The sequence below is a fragment of the Oryzias latipes genome, chromosome 20 (genome assembly GCF_053564925.1).
Source record: "Oryzias latipes strain Hd-rR chromosome 20, Olatipes_Hd-rR_3.1".
In the NCBI taxonomy this organism is placed as follows: domain Eukaryota; kingdom Metazoa; phylum Chordata; class Actinopteri; order Beloniformes; family Adrianichthyidae; genus Oryzias; species Oryzias latipes.
This window is the reverse complement of record NC_136256.1, coordinates 14,755,160-14,777,721: the sequence shown is the minus strand read 5'-3', so window position 1 is coordinate 14,777,721 and position 22,562 is coordinate 14,755,160. Positions and strand designations below refer to the sequence as shown.

Genomic DNA, 22,562 nt, shown 5'->3' with positions numbered 1-22,562 from the left:
GGCTTTCCCCGGTTAAATGGCTTAATTTTTTAAGGGTTTGATTTTTAAACAAATGAAAACGTCTTGTAGTTAACTTTAAAAAATAACAAGTAACAAGGGAAAATTAGGTTAAAAAGAAGTTATTTAAAATAAATATATGACAAGGAAATCGCATGAATTCCATTGTAAGGATACAATTATTAGCCGTGCTAAAACATCTCTAAATAGAAAAAATTATTCGTCTTTAATATTTATTTACAAGTATGTTTATCAATTTTTATAACAAAATACATAAAGACATTTGAAGAAAAAAATAATACACTTCCGTTTGTTCTTTTCAAAATAATATAAACTTTTTGTGCTTTTTAAAAATGTATTATGCTCAATTTTGGAAGGGAGGATGAGTTAAATGATTGCTTTTACAAAATATTTAACAAAAATATTGATATTGTTATAGGTAATTCTTTTGCAAGCAGCCAGAAAGGGGTAAAATATGAGATTTTTGAATAGAAGCGTTTATGTATCTTTATTTTGAAAGCGGAAGTCAAGTTTATGTTGTGAAAGTTTTTATAGGAGTAAGAATCTTAAGCAAGAAGTAACGGAACCGGGCAGTACCAGACCGGTGGGTTTTAAGAAAGTCGTTTTGGATTAAGATGTTGGCAGCGGTTAAAAAGAAATTAGTCAAAGTAACTTTTGGGGCGAAAACAAGAGATTTTTACAATAAAGTTAACTCACAGCAGTAAAGTTAGCTGTGAGTCAAGATTTCTAAAATAAGGCCAAGTAACGGGGACGTTTTGCATCGTATTGTCGCTTATGAAACAATTTGAAGTTAATTTGAGGCGGAATAACATCAAGGACAGGCATGAATTTCGGCGTCCCCGCTCATTCTCTGCTTCTCTTTCGTGCCTGTGATGATGGGGACTATGAAACGGCTCGGAGTATCCTGGAACCCGGAGCCTCCAAGGAGTCCGGGCGGCAGAGCAGGCTGCGGTCGGAAGCGGGGTCGGAGTGTGCCGCTGCGGACATGTTGTCTCTGGTACCGGTGGACTGCACGGACGAGGAGGGGAACACCGCCCTGCAGTTCGCGGCGGCCAGCGGCCACGAAAACCTAGTCCGGTTCTTGCTGCGGAAGGGCGCTTCAGTGGACAGCCGCAACAACTACGGCTGGACGCCGCTGATGCAGGCGGCGAGGTGAGGAGAGACGAACCCGAGTCCCCGCTTCATGTCATCCTACATTTTCAATGAGGACTTTCCCAGAATCCTCTGCGACCTAAACGTCTGATTTGTTTATTATCTGATAAAAGCATGTAATCAGTTTTATTCTAACTCAAATGTTCTTTTTATTTTTTACTTATAAAACAAAAGTAATTATAATTAAAAAAAAGAATCTGAAGAAAAAAATCACTGTTTACTTCTCAGTTTTTGCATAAAAGATAAACACAGAGATTACAATCAAATCAATCAAAATCAAGTATTTTCAAAATGAAATGTCCGTCTTCAATACTTCAATAACATGGGGCAGGTCCTGCATCTCCATCCAGATCCTCAGCAGAAGAGAATCATATCAAGTCCTATAGAACATTCTGATAATCTGCTGCAGGAATTGAAGAAAACAGAGTTTACCAACACCAGTGCATTGTATTCGTACCTGACATCATGACTAACTGTGGAGATTTTACACTGGACCTCAAGCATATAGGGTTCTGCTCTTCATCAGTCTTCCTCCACTTAGCCAACTAAGTCAACAGTCCAGTTCTTCTTCTCTTTGGCCCAGTTGGGATGTTTCCTCTGTTTGCACGGGCTCAGAAGGGGTTTGACCCGAGGAACCCGACAGTTGTAACCCGTCTGTTGATGCATCTGAAGGTGGTGTTTTTTGAAGCTGTTCTTCCACCTCATTCCAGTCTTTTTAAACGTATTCACCCCAATAATCTTGTCCCTTTGATAATCGGCTGAAGCCCGAGGTTGTCTTTGTTTGCATTCTCTCCTCTCACATTTTGTCCTTGGATTGGACTTTCCATTGATCTGCTTGGACACGGACCTCTGTGAACAGCCAGCCTCCCTAAACTAGGAACGTTTGAGGCTTACCCAGACTATGGAGTGGATCAAATATGGCCTTCTGGCTAGTTATCAAGTCTTCTCCCCCATCGAACCAAACTGAACCAATTTAATGACCTGTGGGAAACCTGTGTGGGAGAAACTCGCTTTAAAGCATTCATGCTCTGAAAAATCAGGACAGATTTCTCCACAGTATTCTCATTTGTTTGTCTGGGGTTTATGAGCTGGAACCCCAATTTATGTAAAGACAAACAAACAAATACTTGAAACCAATTAAACCTGAAAATACATTCTATAAAAGTTTTTTTTTTTTAAATAGAATTATAGAAATTAATAAATTATTCCATGATATTCTAAATTATTTGAAAAGCTCTGTATAAATAGAAATATTTTGTTTCTTTGCTTGAATCCACATTAGATGGTTAGATTGCTTGTTTCTCTCACAGGTTTGGTCACCTGCCTGTGGCCCACATTCTGCTGGAAAACGGGGCAGAGATCAACGGGCGGAACCGGCTGGGAGCCAGTGTTCTGACCATGGCGGCCCGCGGGGGCCACGTTCATGTGGTCAAACTGCTCCTGGAAAGCGGCGCCTTCGTTGATGACTATGATCACCTCGCTCCTGTGGCAGACGAAGCCTCCAACGGCAACAACAACAACAGGTCCCTCTTTGTTTCGTTGAAGCTTTTTGGAAGCGGTGTGCTTTCTGTTGCTTTGTTTCACCTTTGGGTGCCCATCTCCCTGCAGCACGGTGAGCTTCGGAGCTGGGGAGGGCTGTCCTGGAGGTGGCAGAGAGTTCATGGACATCACAGCGCTGATGGTGGCGTCGCAGCACGGCCACGAAGCCACTGTGCATTTGCTGCTAGAATTTGGCTCTGATGTCAACTTTTCCCAGAAGGCAACGGGCTGGGGGCCACTGATGTTAGCCACGTTGAGTGGAAAGGTGAAGCCAGAGGATGCATGGTTGTTAAAGACACACTCCGATCTTTATTTAATCTATTATAAAACTGATCCTATTGGTCTTTTAATTACGATTCTGCCCTTTTTAGACAAAACCCCCAAATCTGTGTCGATTTCTAGGACATAGTTTCTGCAGAGCAGTGGGAGTTCATTTGAAATTCACCTCTGATTGGTGGGCAGGACTGTTGCCACAGAGCACTCCCGCCCCTTCTTCCCGTCATCCAGAGCTGAGAGCTCCGTTACACCTCCCGCTAGCTTACAGCCCCTCACAACCACAGTCTAGCTTTAGCGGTGCAGCAATTGGGGCTATCCAGCCATACTGTTTGTTATTTGTCTACAAGGGGATTCATTAGAATGGAGTGGAGCAGGAAGCTTGTGCCCCCACATCACAAAGATGTTCTTTTACAAATTGCATTTTTTTTGTCAATTCACAAGGATTTAAATAAAGAAAACCCCCAAAATGTTATTTTAAGCTTAATTTTCTTTATATACGTCAGGAAAATGCCACAAGAACATGTTAAAAACCCCAGAAGAAAAATGTCATTGGAGTGGGCCTTTAAAATCAGGTTCTGGTGATTGGGGTACATTGTAAAAAGACGTGCTGCTGTGTGTTCTGAAGGTGGCTGTGGCTCAGCAGCTGGTGGAGCACGGAGCCGACCCGGACCGGATCAACGTTCTGTCCAAGACTGCCTTTGAGCTCGCCATGCAGTTAAAACAGAGGGACATCAAGGCCTATCTGGACTCCATCACCACTGTCAGACCTCAGACAGGTGCAGGTTCCTCTCAACTGTTTTTAAAGCACAGATTCAAGAATATCCCTCCTAACAGGTTTTTAACTCAATATCTTAATCTAAATTAACTTTCCTAAAGCTCAAAAAAGCGGATTTTGAAGTTTTCTGCATCAAAAAGCTTGAAAAACAACAATTACTCAGTTATTCTATTTGTTAGAATAACCATTCTGGCACAGCTACCTTCATTTAATTTGTTCTTTATAATCCTAGTTTTTTATTATGATGCCTTTTCTTTATTGCAAGTTCTATAAGTTAGAAACTGACCAATCAGATGCCTCGATATACGTTTGTGGTCTCACTTTGAATGTTGGAAACGATTGATTGACAGACTCTTCCGAGCCCACTTTCAAATGCTAGGGGGTGTGGCCTTCCAACAAGCTCACTCCTAATTGTTGAGAGTAGTTGCCATAGAAACAATGATTCACACCGACTTGGACCAATCATTGCTTGCTAATGTTGTCTGGCTCCACCATGTTGGGGTCTGTATCGCCAAAACATGGCAACTGAATAAACAATATGTAGTTGGAGCTGAAGTGAGCCATTTTTTTTATGGGTGACGTCACTCAGTCCAGTTCTCTCATACAGTCAGCGGCTGCAGAGCAGTGCAGACACCTGAAACAGGAACTTTGGACTAAAGTTTCTCATAAAACTACAATTTCTAGCATCATCCTTTCAGATTAGTAAATAAAAAGAAGTTTTCCAACGTTTCATAAATGCACATTTAACCATTTCAAATTCACAAATATGATTCTGAGGAAGTTTTCGATCAGCCGGCACATGACGTTCAGGTGAAGCGTGCTTGTATGGAAATGCCAGTTATCCCTCAGTAAGTGCTGTGGGAACGGGTTGACACCTCCTGTCTGTCTGAAGATGGTGATGAGGAATCTCTTTGATGTTTTTACAGCTTTTCTTACCATTGCTGTCAAATCACAATGCCTACAAAGTTTCTTTCTGGAGCTTTTTCTAGCGTGTTGATTCCTGCCCAAACGGACTCATATCAGGTTCTTGCCTGTGTCTCCACAGACGACTTGCGGAGGAGACCCGATGTGTTCAACGCTCTCAAGCTGGGTGAGCTCCGTCTGTACGCTCCGTAAAAATGGGTGGTGCTCTCATCAGTGCCTCATCTGGATTTTTAACCTTCTCTCAGGAAACTCCCAGCTTGTGAAAGAGATCCTGGAGGAGGACCCGGCTCAGGTGAACTCCTCTAACCAGGAGGGAGCGACGCCGCTCATGATAGCTGCAGTGAGCGGTCAGCTGGAGGTGGTGCAGCTGATGGTGGAGAAGAACGCTGACATAGACAAACAGGACGGCGTTCATGGGTGGACCGCCTTAATGCAGGCCACCTACCACGGGTGAGCTGGAGTTTCGGGGTCTGGTAGTTCATTTGAATGAAAACTGGAGCTCTTATGTGATACTAGCACTGATATTTGGCAACATAAAGCTCCAAAGCACAGAGGCTTTTTTTCTTCCAGCAACAAAGAGGTGGTGAAGTACCTGCTGAGTCAAGGCGCTGACGTCAACCTTCGAGCCAAGAATGGATACACAGCCTTTGATCTGGTTATGCTGCTCAATGATCCGGGTAGGCTTCCTCCTTTCTGATCGTCTTTCCAACCTGCTGTAATGAATAAAACAGCAAACAAGATTCTTAACAGTCTGTTAATATTTACTTAAAGGACTCAATGCTTAATAGTTAAATCATCATTTGATTTATTACGTTTTTAGAGATTAAAATACTGAGATGAGCAGCAAAATGTCTTCCTAATGAAACTTTACAGTCCTGGTGACTTAAGAAAAGTAAAGTAAAATGAAGATAAATATGGATTTAAAGCACATATAGTGCAGTTACAGGGCAGTAGAGGCCCTATTTTACCCTCATTCATGAAGCCTGTCATGAATGAGAATCTTTTAAATACAGTAATTTCAAAGTACATGCCACTTTTTTGGGGCATTGTTTGGCCGGCTGTGGGTGTGACTTATGTGAAAAATGTAAAAAGCAAAGACCACTAGAGGGCACTGTAGGTGTGTATATCAAATTTTGCTACTGACAGCAACACAGAGGGAGAAGCGCAGAAGCTCAGTCTTAAGTTGCATTCTTTGCAACACCTGTTGACGCGACAAATCCACTGAAAAGTCTATGTAAACATGTGTGAACGCATGTTTACGGCTTCTGCATTCAAAACTCGCGTGCTTACACGTAGCTACGGAAGTTTCTCTGACCGTTTTCGGTCTCTACTTCCTGAAAGTACTGCCATTGAATGCGGGTTTCAGTTCAACCAGGTTGAACTTTGACCAATCAGGGAACAACCATTCAAAATTTGATCATATGTGTCTGGCCAGAATTCAGTGACCCCAAGTCCTTTTTTATATATCGTAATCAATAGATCTGTGAAAGAAAAAGCCTGGAGCAAGATTTCAGTCTACTATTGCTATGACTTGTCTGAAAAATGACAGTAGTGTTGTTATTTCATGAAAATGTCTTAAAACATTTGAACTTGTTATCAGTTTGTGTCCATGTTTCACTATGACTCATTTGTTGGCCCCTCCTCCCGATTCTCACAGACACTGAGCTGGTCCGCCTCCTAGCGTCGGTGTGCATGCAGGTTGACAAGGACAAGTCGAAGCAGCGCGGTAAGGCGCTCATTGCGATCTCTAAAAGCAGACAGCCTTTTGCCTCCATCCCTGCGCCCCCTGATGACAAGGGGGGCCTTAAGGTAAAGAAGATTTGAAGGTTTACTGTTACCTGAGGTTGAAATTGTACCAGAAAAGCAGAACTGTTGTGTTCTTTAAAGACCCACTCTGATCTTCTTTTGAAACTTTTAAGTGTTCCAAGTGTTTTTTTTTATTATGACTATGCTGTTTTTAGCCCAAATCCAAAAGCCCGTGTGGTTTTTTTTTGCTGATATTTTCTGGATAGCAGCAGTAATTCATCAGAACTTTAACTCTGAGTTGTGGTCGGGACTGTTGGCGCCACCCCGTTTCCCCTCCTCAGAGCCCCGAACAGGGAGTTTAGGACCACGCCCGCTGTATTCTCTCAACACACTTTTTTTTCCAACTGCGTTTTTTCATCTGCTCCTGCTTTACCACAATTTAAATACATTTTACTCAAAAAACAAATTTGAGTTTAATTTCTTTATATATCAACAGAAAAAGGTCACAATAACACAATTTTCATCAGAATGGGTCTTTAATGGCCGTAGGTCTGAGTTTTTCCCCCTTTAGAAAGTCATCTCAATTTATCCTCTGCTATTGTTATAATTATTTATAGTAAATAAGATAACCTTTTTGCAGATGACACCCAGATTTATTTCACTCTTTCTTAAAACAATTTTTTTTCAATTTATTTGATTTGCAACTAAAGCAAATAAATACTTAGATTCTCCCAAACTTCTTGCAGAAGAATAAAGCAAAATGTATTTTACAAAAAAAGTGATAATAAAAAATTGTTTTATTCAAGATAAAAAGTGAAAAACAGACAAACTTGAAGACTTAAGTCGTCTTAGACAGAGAATCAGAAAACAAGATCAGTTAACAAGATCCAGAAAAGTGTACAAGTGTCCCACTAGGCCCGATGCCCCGCCCCTTTTCCTGATCTCCTGAATCAACCTAATCCCTAATACGGAGTTAAAATGCTTTGATCTACTATAATAACAGTAAAGAAGCACCAACTCTTTCTGCTTTTACAGTGAAGATGAAAATAGTTTTCCTTGTGTGTTTGAAAAGTAAAATAGTGCCTCTACTGCCCTGTAACTGCACTATATGTGCTTTAAATTCATAGTTATCTACATTTTACTATACTTTCTTTTTTCTTTTTCCACATCCATCTTAAAATCATTTTAACTCAGCAGGGAAAACAACTGTTATTTCAAAATAAGAGACTCCTGCTTTGACAACTTGCTGGCAGATTTGCCCCCAGGCATGACACTTAACCCCGCGCTGCCCCCATAATGTGTTCAGTGATGTGCGAGTGTAAAAGAAGCACTTCACTAAAAAGGGAAACACTCTATAGACTAAGAAAGAGCAGCATGCATATGACAAGGGTTGCAAGACTTGAAGGATTAGAAAATAAAATGTCATCTTTTTATTATATTTGATTATTTGTATTCTAATTTTAGCTGAATCCATTTTTTAGGTTTTATTGTCAATCATTTTTATGATCTGATATATTTATTTTATTTTGAAAGGCCTGTTTGCTCTAAATGGGCGGTTATAATTTACTAAAGAAAACAAAAACCTACAGGGATTTCATTTTGTTATTCTGTCTTTGGTTGAAACCTCTTGCAGTCCTGGTGGAGCAGGATGTCCAATCGCTTCCGGCGGCTGAAGCTGACTCACACTTTGAGGAGCGGCCTTTCTGGCGGCCGCCTGGCTCTGTTCGCCGATGACGCAGAGGCTGCGTTGGATGCCACCATGAAGGCGGATGCAAAGGCTGCGGCTGGCTCTAACGGTGTGGTGACGCCTCCTTCTCCGCTGGGAGCAAACGAGGCCGGCGGCGTCTGGGCTGTCAAGACCAAAGATGCTCGTGAGCTTTGCCATTTTTGACTACACAAATAAAATATTTCTGGTTAAGAGTAATATGGAAAAATGCGAATTTTTTTTATTTGTATTCTCCTTTATGCAGCTCATTGCAGAGCATCTTCAGAAAAGGAAGACCCTCTAATAACCACAATGGTACCTGTTAACGTTTTTTGATAAGCAGATTTTATTTTGAAATGTTCTATCTATGTTAATCTCACGTTTTCTGTTCTGATCTTTTATGTGATGTGGTCCCAAGTGGGTTTAAGTTCAAATTAAAATGACTATTTCCTAACAGTTACCTCTTTCTGACAGCTCAGAAGCGGTGCGCCACTAACCCGACTGCCGAATGACAAACTGAAAGCCGTCATTCCTCCTTTTCTGCCTCCGTCCAACTTTGAACCGTGGAACTCGGACCGCCCGCGCCTTCTTAGAGAGGGGAAGAGCGAAGCGCCTCGCCTGCCCATGCCGCCGCAGAGGAAACTCACCAGCAGCGGGAACTCTGACATTGTGAGTGCTGGTTTGGGTGTCAGCAGGTCACATTTGGTGCTTTTTTTTCACGCTCCTCTTCCCTCTTTGATTTAACAGACATCCATCAGTCGTGTGGTGAACAGGTCTTTTAAGTTTCCCAGCATCTCCAAAGGTCCCTCCTCCTCTTCTCCCTCCAACTCTGGTCACTACCACTCCCCCCACTCCTCTGGAGGCTCTAATGGAGTCGCGGGGCTCAACCGGGACTCTCACAACCGCTCAGGTTCTCACCGACACAAAAGAGTTAGCTGAAATAAGAACGCTGAGGTATTTTTATAAAAGGTAATATGTCACTACATGCACCTTTGTCTTTTTGCCACCAGGGGGCAGCGCAGACAATGTTCTGTCCCAGATAGCAGCTCAGCGCAAAAAAGCAGCAGGCCTGATGGAGGGGAAGACCCAAACTGCAGAGAAACAGCCCAGTCAGAGCCAACCTCCTCCACCCACCTCCGTCCCTGACATCAGCCTGCCCGACATCCCCGCAAACCCCAGCCTGGTTGCTTCTGACATCCACTCCCGGAGGGTCTGGGCTTTCTTGTCTGCCATTTTTTTTCTTAATTTAACAGTGGCTGTATATGAGAACTGGACTGAGTGAGTGTGACGTCACTCATAGAAGTTGGTTTACTTCAACGAAATGAAGTCAATTCAGTCGCCATTTTTTGCTATATGGACGCAACCATGTTAACAGTATTTGGTCTGAGTCAGTATATGTCATTGTTTCTATGGCAACCACTCTCGCCAAACCCCTGCCGCCTGTAAGGCGTCTCAGGAGAATCTGTCAAATGTTTTGAACACTTGACATGAGACCAAATACTTTTATTGAGGCGTCTGAGTTTATAACTTGCTTTATAACTTGCTTTTAAAACTTGCTCTGTAAAAAAAATATATACTGAAAATTTAATTGGGATGATTTTAAAGAGGTAGCAAAGCAAAAATAGGTAATCAGACTAATATATTGCCTAAGCAACAGCTGTTTAGTTGTCAATAGAAGTTAATGGGATTTTGGCTTCTTGGAGCCAGCAGGGACTTCATGTTTGGAACTTGAGGAGGGAGGGGTCACTCAATCCAGTTCTCTCAAGCTTTGTTCACACCACCCTCGCGGAAACCTTCAAAGAAAAGTCTATGTAAACGTATGTAAATGCTATTTTAAAGCTTCCGCGATCCAAACTCTTTTGTTCACATGTTGCGTCGCACATTTTCACTCCATTTTTGAGCTCTGCGTATAAAATTAAACCAGGTCGAACTTTAACCAATCAAGGACTTGGATTTGGTAGTGAGGTATGGTCGACGTCCCATTTAAACAATGTTAGTGCTAACCGTTTGATAATTAACGTTGGAGGAGAAATTAATCATTTCAGTTTGTGCCTGGCCGAAATTCTACGAAACCAAGTCTTTCATATATTTAAATAGATCTGTGGAAGAAAAAGCCTGGAAAAAAAAATCATGAAATTTCACATCCCTTTGCATTTCGCACCAAAAAAGTTCTATCACATCCAGAGTACCAAAGCTTTGGACCTTCTTTAACATTTCTCTTCTGTAGAAGATGGATCTGAAAAAGAGACCTCAGTCTGGAAATTCCTCAACTTCTAAGAGCACATCGCCCACTTTGACGCCGTGTCCCTCCCCGACCCCCAAGATTCACGCCGGCCCGGGGGACTCGCTGTCCTCAACCTCCTCCCACCCACGCTCCAAGAGCAGCGGCGGCTCGAGCAGTGGAACCATCACAGACGAAGGTGATACCGCGCTTGTTTTAAAACCCCTGTTTGTGGATAAACTATGACTTCTGAAGTTAAATGTTTCAAAAATTAACAAACTAAGAGTTAACCGATTTACACCTGAATCCTCCTGTTTGCTGATTTGTTCTGCAGATGAACTGTCCAGTATTTTAAAGAAACTGTCCCTAGAGAAATATCAGCCTATTTTTGAGGAGCAAGAGGTATTCAACTTTAAAAAAAATAAATAAATCATGTGTCTGCAACTATAAAATAGTATTTTTTTATGAGATGTTTTCCTTAACATGTCTCCATCGATGGTTTTTCTTGTAGGTCGACATGGAGGCGTTTCTGACTCTAACAGACGGGGACCTGAAGGAGCTCGGCATCAAAACAGACGGTCCCAGACAACAGATCCTAGCAGCTATATCAGAGCTCAACGCTGGAAAGGTTGATTGAACACACTTCTAACACAGCTGTACATCCAACAAGAGAAAAACTCTAAAGAGTCATTGTATGGGATTTGCTAGCAAGATTTGTTAATATTGTTCCTGTAAAATGTTTGCTGTCTGTCTTTAGGGCAGAGAAAGGCAGATTCTTCAAGAAACGATCCACAACTTCCAGTCCTCCTTTGGTAGCAGCGCTAGCAACCCCAGGAAGCCAGGACAACCCCGCTGTGAGTGGCAAAAACTGCCTTTACAATGCGCTTTTGCCCCAAAAGTTCACGCTCCGCATTTCTTTCTTCTCTCAGCACCGACAACCTGGATGAGACAGCAGGTGGGCTCCTCCAGCAAGAGGTGACCTGGCAAGGGAAGTTCAGCAAAGGTACCACAAGAAAGAGGATTCCTTCCAAAGACTCTGACTGAGGGAAGATGGGAGACTGAGCTGTCAAATGTTGGCACCCTGATCCCTCCACTATGTCGTGAGGCAAACTACGTTTGTGTCATATGAAGGGAGCCGTCACATGTAATGCCAAGCGCTGGGAGTGTGAGGTGTTGACAGGCCTCCTCCTGGGAGAAGAGACTGAGATTTTCTGTCAACAAGCTGCATCCGATTTCACATAAAAAACAGATTTTGTTAATAATCTTATGTAAAGTCATATTCTGTCCTATACTTTTGATCCATTGTAAAAAAATCTTTCCAGTGGTCTTTTAATTATGATTATTCTGTTTTGAACCCAAATAAAAGAAAATCTGTGTTGTTTTCTAGGACATAGTTTCTGCAGAGCGGTAGTAGTTCATTAGACATTGATCACAGATGACGTAAATTATTGAGAAATGTTATTAAATGGCGATTAGAACACCTTTGCGATGATATTGGGTAACTGGATTTAAAGCATTTATTTGGCTTTAGAGACATGAATGGATTGAGCAAAACTTTCCACTCAGCATTTTCTTTTTCTTCTTTGGCTTCACTCTGTTGATTATTTTAACAAAGTTTAAAGCAAGACAAAACTGATTTTTCGTTCTCTGTGATCCTGTGGGTCTCATAAACAATAGCATTTATTTTGTTAGATTTCCAAAAAAAGGGAAAACACAAAAATTGTAAGTTTGTGGTTTCATTTTTGCTTTTAGATGGAAATGAGCATTTTTCCTACTGCAATGATAATAAGAAAATGATTTAGAAATTAAAAACAGTTAAATGTAAAAATACTCCGAGGCACATCAAACTTTAAATGTGTAAAGAAATGAGGAAAACATCATGGATACGAAGCTTAAAGCATCATTTCCAACAAGGATTGAAGCTGTGCATCCAATCAGAAGTGCTACAATCAACTAGTTATCTTAAAAGTTGCTTAATTATTTCAAAAGATGCCAAAATCTTCCGCTTTTCAAACTTTCTACAGTAGATTTAATCAATGTCAGTACATTTTCCTTCCACAAGAGGGCAGTGATGTTTTGTTTTTGCAGGAAATATGCAGCATTCATATTCTTCCCTGTAGTAATCTTGTGCATGACACATCCTACTATGTTAATTTTGTTTTTTAAGGTTCTGAAGTCAGCGGCTCATAACCATCCGACTGCTGTCCATGTTTGTGTAAATATGGTTCAAAGGATCCCATAGAAACTTTAGCACATCTTAAATAATGTCAGTAATTGCCACTGACGACAGCTTTCTTCTAAAAATCAGGAAAATGTGAGTCACATAATTATGAAACTGAGTATTTTTGGCCATGACCGGATGCAGCTCGAGGTCCCAAACACTAGTGAAGCTAACTTCCCACCAGGCGCGCGCTAAACACACATTCTTTCAATATATAGCATTCACACTGGACTAGCAGGGAGGGACTTCTTCTACTGTTTCCTAGCGCATGTCCGCCTCCTACAGTTGGAAGAGGCTTAGTGCGAAATGTGGAAGGGGTGCAAATTTTGAGGGCACAAACCGCAATTATTAAATTCGCCTTCATGATCAATTTTCAAACAATTTGTGAATGAAAAGAGATGCCATCATACGTCACTACCAAATCAGAGTCCCTGATTGGTCAAAAATCAACTTTAAATGAAGTTTCAATGTGTGTTCAGTGACAGCACATTTTGTACGCAGAGCCCAAAAGCGGTTGTAGAAACTTGTGTAGCGATGCGGGAACACGAGAGGTTTGAACGCGGAAGCCTGAAACGTGGATTTACACCAGATCACATAGACATTTCATTGGAATGTGGGTTTCTGAAGGTGCTGTGAACGTAGCTTCAGAGAAAACCTTCTGCAGCTTAGTCCTATGTCCAAAATGTTTCATGTGAAACCAACATGGTTGATGAAAGACTGACGGCATGTTTCAGGTGTATCCAGTCAACGGACCAATGGGGTTAACCCTTGTGCTATCCTAGGCACTTTAACATTGGGAGTTGGGTCATCTAGACCCACTAGACAGTGCTCTGAACCTTTTTTCTTCAATGATTTGTGATCTTCACTGGTGTCCATGGATTACATGAAATCTTTCCACCTTAATCACCTTTGTCATAGTATGGATAACACGTCAATGGAAGGGTGGGGTCATAGGATAGAACAAGGGTTTAGGCAATTCTTTACTAAATAAAACAGGTGCAAAAAAGTACAGACATGAAAAAAAGTGTTTTATTACTACAGCGCTTCAATAATATAAGATATTAAAGCATGTGCTGGTGGTTAGTGCTCTGCATTTACGCTGACATTATGAAACAAATTAGCTGCTTTTTTAATGAAAAAGGCCCTCAGCCACATTTTCCAAAGTTCAAAACCAAAAAGAAAAAAAAAGCTTTACCAGTCGCGATCCGCTGGCAACCTTCAGCCGTTGCTGTCATAGTTCTGGATATTGACTGGCCCGACGGGCCGGCTACAGGGCTCCTTTAATGAAGAGCATCGCTCATGGTGGAACGGCCTGCCTATCCTGAACGCGCAGATGTTTGGTCATATGTGGGCTGCTGGGATCTGGAAGAGATAGAGGGGAACATTTGGAGCATATTTGGACGGCTCTGGCATGCAGGCAGCAAATGAAGTGACTCATTCAATTTCCATGTTTTCCCTTTTTCTTACCCCCCTCTTCTCGCATATGGCTCCGATTGCACTGAATATCATTAATAATGGTCCGTGTAGCTGTCAGTGTACAGTAGTAGCGCCTCGTTTCAGAACAACAAACGAATTTGTGACTCAAATTGAAATAAATGTTTCTTAAATTGTTCACAAAACCAACAATTAAGATGTATTTTTATTATTATGCAAGACCCGCTCAGATGAAATTGATGTTCTTGGTATTTCTAACACGTTTTTGAGGCATTTTTCCTCACAATGGAGGACAAATACAACATTAAACAACATTAAGATTAAAATTGCATTTCTTAGAATTTTTTAATTCAAATTCTTGTGAATCAGGAGCAGACGAAAAAATGCTGTTTTAAAAGGGTCATATTTGTGACTTAAAAAGCACATTGGGTGGGCGACAAACTACCTGCTCCACTCAAAACTGTCCGTCTGGATAGCTCCATTATTCCTCGCCATTTTTGTTGCGCCGGCAGTGTTAGGTTGGGGTTGTGAGGGGCTGTAAGATAGCAGGAGAGCATCTAAACAGAAAGCTCTCAGCAAAAGGGAGAAGGGGAGGGCAGGCTTGCTCCACACCGATAGTCCCAACCACGACTTAGAGGTGAATTTCTAACGATCTCCTGCCACTCTACAGAAACTATGTCCTAAAAAAATGACACCGATTTTTGGTTTTGGCTGAAACCCCCCCCCCCGGGATAATCTTAATGACTTAAATGACCACTGCAACCTTACGATCATGGGTCGACCGCCCTACTGCTGCACCACGGCCGCCCCTCATAGATCAGAAGATGATTGGAGTGAGACTTTAAGAACTCAATATACGTATACACATCATAGGAACATTTTGAATGAGTCTTAAGTAACAAATACGCATTACAATGTGTTGTGAAGGCTCAGCCCATTGTTGATGACATCACAGGAAGTGATGCCGAGTTCCTTTTCTTCTTCGGTGGTTTTTCTGGATTTGTTGAGCTAGTTCCTGCTTCCATGTGCTCTGGACCAGCAGCAGAGAGAGAGACTTAAGTTGCCAAAAAACCTTGTCTAACACCACAGTTCATTCCAGTTGCTGTATTTCAATATTAAGTAACTGAGAAAACGTAAGTGTTTGAATCCATTGTTTTATATGCTTCGCTCGTTTTATTCGTGCAGTTATTTTTCTCGGCCGCTAGGTGTCACTGTTGTAACTGTTTCTATGAGGTTTAAAGCAAATCTGATTATATATTTATATATTTTGCCTATTCTGGAGGTTGCCAATTTACCTATCATTTTGCCTATTTGGAGTTTATTTCATAATGACATACTGAGTCAGTTTTCTTGTTTTATGTAATTTATGTATTTACAGCAGGGCTATTTGTGTTATTTATTTAGTGATGAGAGGATTTTTGTTGTTTACAGACTAAATTGGAATATTCAGCAAAGGAATAAATGCAGAACGTCTGACAAGTGGAGTCACCTCTCCTTTTTCCTCCTCCCTGTGTCCTGACCGACACCCCATCTTGTTTACGGTTAAACTCCTAACCCGAATCAGCAATACAGTCCTCCTTCCTCACAGTCCTCCCCAACATTCTGGTCCTTCGAGCCGGAATAACAGTACTCAAGATGGATCTCGCAGAAGAGATGCACCCTGATGTAAGGCCCAAGAGACAGTTTCGACGTCCTGTCAGACTTCAAGATTATGAAGTAGATTATGTGGGATATCAGCCAAGAGATCTACCACAGTGGAGCTCACCACCGCCACTGAGGACTCTCGCCCCCCTGCAAGAGGACCCAGCCCAGATGAGTTTCTTCCAACCACCTCAAGCTCCCTCAGGAAGCTTCATGGAGAATGCTGCTCACTCCGAGACGCCTCAGCTAGCCCCAAGCTGCTTCCAGAGGAGAAATAGGGGATGGGAAACGCTGTCTGCACCCACACGCTCATACCAGGCTGGACCACACCACGGCCCCCACTTCTCTGCAGAGATCAGAGCTATTCAAGAGGAGAATGCCAAGCTGCTTCAGTCACAACAGTGGATCCAGTCGGGCTTAAAGGACCTGCACGAAGCTCGAAGCGAGATCAAAGAGCTAATCAATGTCGCTCGGACACTGAAATCAGAAATTGCTCAGTCCCACAGTCCAGCTCAACATCTCAGAGTTGAAGTTCCCCAGATATCCTTTCCTAAGCTAGAACCTCAGGAGGAGAGTGATTGGCCTGATCCTCCCCCCTGGCCTGAACCTGAAGAAGACCTGCAGCAGGATATGAAGCAGCTAAAGATTGAAGGGGCAAGTAACCAAGCATATTACTCTTTTAGAGACTCTGATAATTCCCCCCAGTGGCCTCCTCCTCCTCCACCACATATACCACTGGCTGCAGCCTCTGTAAATACAAAGCAGTCATTCTTTCAGCCAACTCAGCCCCCATCTCCAGCTATGAGGGCAGCACCACGCATTCAGCCTGCTAACCCCCACATGCCACCTGCAGTACCTGAACAGCTCTATAGAGGTCCTCAACCTACCATTCCTAAGTTCACAAATCCAGACCCCAGTGAGTTTGCCAGGCTCCGCATAGCCCTAGAGAACCTGCTTCCTGCTAACACCACCGAACTGTTCAGATACCAAGTATTAGTAGACCACCTTAAGCTGGAAGAAGCCAGGCTTATAGCGGATGCTTATCTGAACTCTCCAACCCCCTACACCGACACACTGGCAGCTCTCCATGATAAGTTTGGCCAACCCCATCAACTTGCCCTCAGAAAGATAGCCAGTGTTCTCGATGCACCGGAAGTGAAGCGTGGAGATATTGCTGCATTTCAGAAGTTTGCCCTCCAAATACAGTCTCTGGTGGGGCTGCTGCAAACCTTGGGCCCTGAAGGTGAAGTTGAACTGAACTGTGGATCACACGTTGCACGTCTCCTCAGCAAGCTTCCACCTGAACAGCGTGCTGATTTCCGCAGACACCAGTTTAAGCAGGCAGGAACCAGCCACACCTTAATTGACCTGTCAGAGTGGTTACGCTATGAGTCCTGGTGTCAAGGGTTTGACAACCAAACCACTCCAAAGACTTCCAGAGACAGGCCGAGCATGAAGAACGAGACTCGTACAGCCAAACAAAGTGTGATGGTCCTCCATGGCGCTGGTGAGTCAAAACCAACCTTGTCATCTAAAGCTGGTTACATGAAAGAGAAGTTTAAGAGTAAAGTGTACTGCGCCTATTGTGACAGCAATGAACATTATCTCAGTCAGTGTGGTGAAGTTGCCAAACTCTCCAAAGAGCAGCTAAAAGACTGGATTCAAGTCAATAGGCGTTGCTGGCGTTGTGCACGAACCCACCTTGCTGCTCAGTGCACATTAAAGAAACCTTGCAGCTTGTGCAATGGAAAGCATCTCCTGCCCCTTCATGAGATTAATGCAAAGACTGAAAGAGTTTCTCATGAAGTAGCCAAACAAGAAAGCTGCTTAACCAGCTCTGCCTCCAACACCCTCTACTTAGATCGACCAGGAGCAGGAAGCCGAGTCATGCTGAAGGTGGTTCCCATCCTCATCCATTATGGTGGACGGACCCTGAGCGCATTTGCAATTCTGGATGATGGGTCTGAAAGGTCCATGCTGCTACCAACAGCAGCCAAAGCTCTGGGCATTAAGGGGACACCTGAAGATCTTCCTCTCCGCACAGTCAGACAGGATATTCAGGTCCTGCATGGATATGCTGTGACCTTCCACATCTCCTCAGTGGCTCGGCCTCACACCAGCTACAAGATTGAGGGTGCCTTTACAGCTAACCGTCTCAGCCTAGCCCAGCACACCTATCCCATTGAACGCCTGCAGAAGAAGTTCAGCCACCTACGTGGTCTTCCTATCCCTGCTCTTAGAGATGCAGAACCGTTCCTCCTTATCGGTTCTGACCAGCCTCACCTCATCACACCAATTGAGCCAGTCAGACTCGGTCCCCCCGGCAGCCCAGCAGCAGTTCACACAAGACTAGGGTGGACCCTCCAAGGCCCAGTTCACCTGACGGGGCGGCCTACCAATGCAGTGCAGTGCCTGTTTACCTCATCCCCACCAAAGTTTGAAGAGCTTTACAAGCATGTGGAGAGGCTCTGGCAAATGGACACCGTGCCGTACCGACCTGAAAAGGAAGTTGTTCGCTCCAAACAGGACCAACAGGCTGTGGACATGCTCGAAGCCAATACAATCCGCACAGAGGTGAACGGCATCAACAGATATGCCACCCCATTACTGCGCCACCCAGACATGCCACTGCTAGCTGCACCCAAGGACTCTGTCTTGGCTCTGCTGCGCAGCACAGAGAGACGCCTTCTGAGGAACCCAGAACAAGCTGAGGTGTACAAGAAAGAAATAAAGAAACTCATAGATGCAGGTGCTGTGAAGGAAGTCCCTCAAGAAACCTTTCACCAAGAGGAGTGGTACATTCCCCATCATCTTGTTAGCCACAATGGGAAATCCCGGCTGGTTTTCAACTGCTCTCATGAGTACCATGGACAGTCCCTGAATCAGTTCCTCCTACCGGGCCCCACCCTCGGGGCTTCATTGCTTGGAGTCCTGTTAAGATTTCGAGAGCACCCCATTGCAGTTAGTGGTGACATCAAAGGGATGTTCCACCAGGTCCGCCTCCTTCCTGGCGATCGCCCCCTCCTCAAGTTCCTGTGGCGGGACCTACGAGTGGATGAACCTCCGAGAGTTTTTGAGTGGCAGGTCCTTCCCTTTGGAACAACATGCAGCCCCTGCTGTGCCACTTATGCTCTTCAACGCCTCGTCGCAGATCAGAGCCATCCCATTGAGGACCTGAAGTTTTCAGTGGAAAATTGCTTCTACGTTGATAACTGCTTACAGAGTCTGGACTCATCAGAGGAAGCCAAGTCCCTCGTGGATCGTCTAAGAGCCCTCCTAGCATCAGCAGGCTTTGATTTACGCCAGTGGGCCTGCAACGATGCAAGTGTACTCAGCCACTTACCTCAAGATGCCAGATCTGAGAGCCTGGAGCTGTGGCTCGCACAAGATAAGTCAGATCCACAAGAATCTACCCTTGGCCTCAGTTGGAACTGGGAGACAGACACCCTGGGCTACAAACATAGGTCCGTGACCTATGAGAAACCAACTCTCAGGAACATCTACAAAGTCCTAGCATCACAGTATGATCCCTTAGGTTATCTGTTGCCCTACACCACCCGCGCAAAGCTCATCATTCGGCAGTTATGGGACAAGAAACGTGGTTGGGACGACTCCAACCTGCCCTCAGAACTACTTCAAGCCTGGACCAGTTGGGAGGCAGAGCTTCAGTTTCTACCTCTGCTGTCTCTCCCACGGCCTTATGTGCCTGTAAGTACAACCTCAGGAGAAACCACGCACCAAGTCCACATTTTTGCGGATGCCTCTGAGCAAGCCTACGGAGCAGTGGCCTACCTGCGAACTCAAGACAGCAACGGTGAGGTACACCTGTCCTTCATTCTTGCACGATCACGAGTGGCTCCTAAGCGCGTCCAATCGATTCCCCGTCTGGAACTCTGCGCTGCCCTCACAGCTGCCCAACTAGCTCATGTCCTGGAGAAAGAACTCACCAGGACAGTGAATCAGATGGTGTTATGGTCCGACTCCACAACAGTTTTAACCTGGCTGCAATCACAATCCTGTCGCTATAAGGTCTTTGTCGGAGGAAGAGTAGCCGAGATCCAAGAGCTCACAAAGAATGGTACCTGGCGCTATGTGGATTCAGTCAACAATCCGGCGGATGACCTGACCAGAGGGAAACCCCTGAGAGCCCTCACAGAGCATAATAGGTGGTCACAAGGACCTCCTTTTCTTCTCCAAGACCCAGACACCTGGCCAGAGAGACCTAGCACAGAGCCACAGGAAGACTCTACAGAGCTTCGGAAAACTGCCTACTGTGGTTTAGCAGTTACTTCACCAAGCAGCCAAAATGCTACTGTTTACAAGACCTGGCAGGAGTGCATCGAGGCTAAAGTCCATGCCCTCCATGCATCGAGCCCGTCAGATTCTCCTCCGATCGCCGAAGAGTATCGCCAAGCGGAGAAACTTGTCATACAGCAGGCACAACAAGAGTCTTTCCCAGAGGACTACAAACTGTTAGCAGCAGGGAAGTCAGTCTCATCTAGCAGCCGCTTACTTACCCTCTCTCCTGAGCTGGACCAGTCATCAGGCCTAATAAGAGTAGGTGGTCGGCTGCGTCGGTTAGAGGGCCTTAGTGACTTAACGTTGCACCCGATCGTCCTAGATCCGACACATCCAGTTACGCTGCTGCTGATTAAAAGGTACGACCAAGACCTCCACCATCCAGGTCCAGAGCGGGTCTTTGCGGAGTTGCGGAGATCATTCTGGATATTACGTGGCAGGGAGGCCATCCGCAAATACCAACACACCTGTGTGGAATGCCGGCGCTGGAGGGCCAGACCAGCCATCCCTAAAATGGCAGACCTGCCAGCTGCTCGCCTAAGAATATTCAAGCCAGCTTTTTACTCCACTGGTGTGGATTGTTTCGGTCCAATGCTGGTTAAAGTGGCTAGACGCCATGAAAAGCGTTGGGGAATAATCTTCAAGTGTCTGACAACCAGAGCAGTGCACCTGGATCTCCTGAGAAGCATGGACGTGGACGCCTACCTCATGGCCCTAAGAAGATTCATCGCCAGACGTGGGACACCAGCGGAGATTTGGTCTGATCGGGGGACCAACTTCAAAGGTGGAGAACGTGAACTCAAGGAGGCCTTTACAAGCATGGAACCTGCCCTACAGCAACAGCTTGCTCAGCAGAAAATTAGGTTTCACTTCAACCCACCAGCAGCTCCACATTTTGGTGGTGTGTGGGAGCGGGAAATTCGTTCTGTGAAGACGGCCCTATACACATCTGCTGGAGCCCAACCAGTCTACGAGGAAGTGCTTCTTACTGTGCTCTTGGAGGTGGAGATGATCCTTAACTCTAAACCTCTGGGCTACGTCTCTGCGGACGTGGCAGACATTGACCCTGTGACACCTAACAGTCTCCTGATGGGGCGGCCTGACGGATCGCTGCCTCAGGTGGTCTATCCAGACACTGAGATCCTGAGTCAGAGACGTTGGCGGCACTCACAGGTGCTCGCCGACCACTTTTGGGCAAGATTCCTTCGGGAATACCTCCCCACCTTGCAGACCAGGCAGAAATGGCATTCAGCCACCCCAGAACTCTACATGGGTGCAGTGATCATGTTAGTTGATTCTCAGCTGCCCCGAGCTTCCTGGCCCATAGGAAGAGTTGTTAAGATTCATCAGAGTGATGATGGACACATCCGGTCGGCTGATGTTGAGATAAATGGACATGTGTACACCCGACCCGTTGCTCGTTTAGTTTTGTTACCTGCATTGCCATCTGGGGAAGATTAGTTTCAGTTTGCACTTTATGTTTATTTGAAGCAAATGTGCCTTGCACATTTGGGGGCGGCTGTTGTGAAGGCTCAGCCCATTGTTGATGACATCACAGGAAGTGATGCCGAGTTCCTTTTCTTCTTCGGTGGTTTTTCTGGATTTGTTGAGCTAGTTCCTGCTTCCATGTGCTCTGGACCAGCAGCAGAGAGAGAGACTTAAGTTGCCAAAAAACCTTGTCTAACACCACAGTTCATTCCAGTTGCTGTATTTCAATATTAAGTAACTGAGAAAACGTAAGTGTTTGAATCCATTGTTTTATATGCTTCGCTCGTTTTATTCGTGCAGTTATTTTTCTCGGCCGCTAGGTGTCACTGTTGTAACTGTTTCTATGAGGTTTAAAGCAAATCTGATTATATATTTATATATTTTGCCTATTCTGGAGGTTGCCAATTTACCTATCATTTTGCCTATTTGGAGTTTATTTCATAATGACATACTGAGTCAGTTTTCTTGTTTTATGTAATTTATGTATTTACAGCAGGGCTATTTGTGTTATTTATTTAGTGATGAGAGGATTTTTGTTGTTTACAGACTAAATTGGAATATTCAGCAAAGGAATAAATGCAGAACGTCTGACAAGTGGAGTCACCTCTCCTTTTTCCTCCTCCCTGTGTCCTGACCGACACCCCATCTTGTTTACGGTTAAACTCCTAACCCGAATCAGCAATACAGTCCTCCTTCCTCACAGTCCTCCCCAACAACAATGTTTCCAGGTTAGCTAATGTAATATTCTTTAAAAAAATCATTTAGTTTATTAACCATCAGATCACATCCATAAGCCCAAGGATCTAAATCTTTATAAGGAGAATCACTAAAATCTTTAAACATTTATTTAAGGAAGCCCAACCTTGCTGGAGAACCAGGTTGACTGGACACATCAGTCAACAGTGAGAAGGCCCTGGTTCAAATCCTGGCTGGTGTGTGCAGATTGTATGTTCTCCTTGTACATGCGTGGGTTTTCTCCAGTTTCCTCCCACAGTCCCAAAGCATGCTTAAAAGGGTAATTAGTGATTCTACATCGTTTCTAGGTGTGAATTTGATTGATGATTGGGGACCTGTTGCACCCAACAGTAGCTGGGATAGGCACCAGCAGCCCCTAAAGACACTA

At 44.2% G+C, this 22,562-nt stretch overlaps 2 protein-coding genes across 2 annotated transcripts; both read left to right on the top strand.

Moving 5' to 3' along the window:
• Positions 1–534: 534 nt before the first annotated feature.
• Positions 535–11,745, top strand: anks6 (ankyrin repeat and sterile alpha motif domain containing 6). The gene is made up of 18 exons (XM_011488763.4): positions 535–1,170; positions 2,481–2,693; positions 2,779–2,974; positions 3,611–3,761; positions 4,806–4,850; positions 4,930–5,134; positions 5,255–5,361; positions 6,342–6,493; positions 8,064–8,301; positions 8,401–8,450; positions 8,610–8,804; positions 8,883–9,045; positions 9,146–9,345; positions 10,363–10,555; positions 10,691–10,758; positions 10,868–10,984; positions 11,114–11,210; positions 11,286–11,745. The coding sequence occupies exons 1-18, from the start codon at positions 842–844 to the stop codon at positions 11,333–11,335; spliced, it is 2,769 nt and encodes a 922-aa protein (XP_011487065.1). The 5' UTR covers positions 535–841; the 3' UTR covers positions 11,336–11,745.
• A 3,266-nt stretch (positions 11,746–15,011) lies between these two features.
• LOC144988234 (uncharacterized) lies at positions 15,012–22,033 on the top strand. Its single transcript, XM_078938395.1, has 2 exons — positions 15,012–15,144; positions 15,443–22,033. The coding sequence occupies exon 2, from the start codon at positions 15,647–15,649 to the stop codon at positions 21,410–21,412; it is 5,766 nt and encodes a 1,921-aa protein (XP_078794521.1). The 5' UTR covers positions 15,012–15,144; positions 15,443–15,646; the 3' UTR covers positions 21,413–22,033.
• The last annotated feature ends 529 nt before the right edge of the window (positions 22,034–22,562 follow it).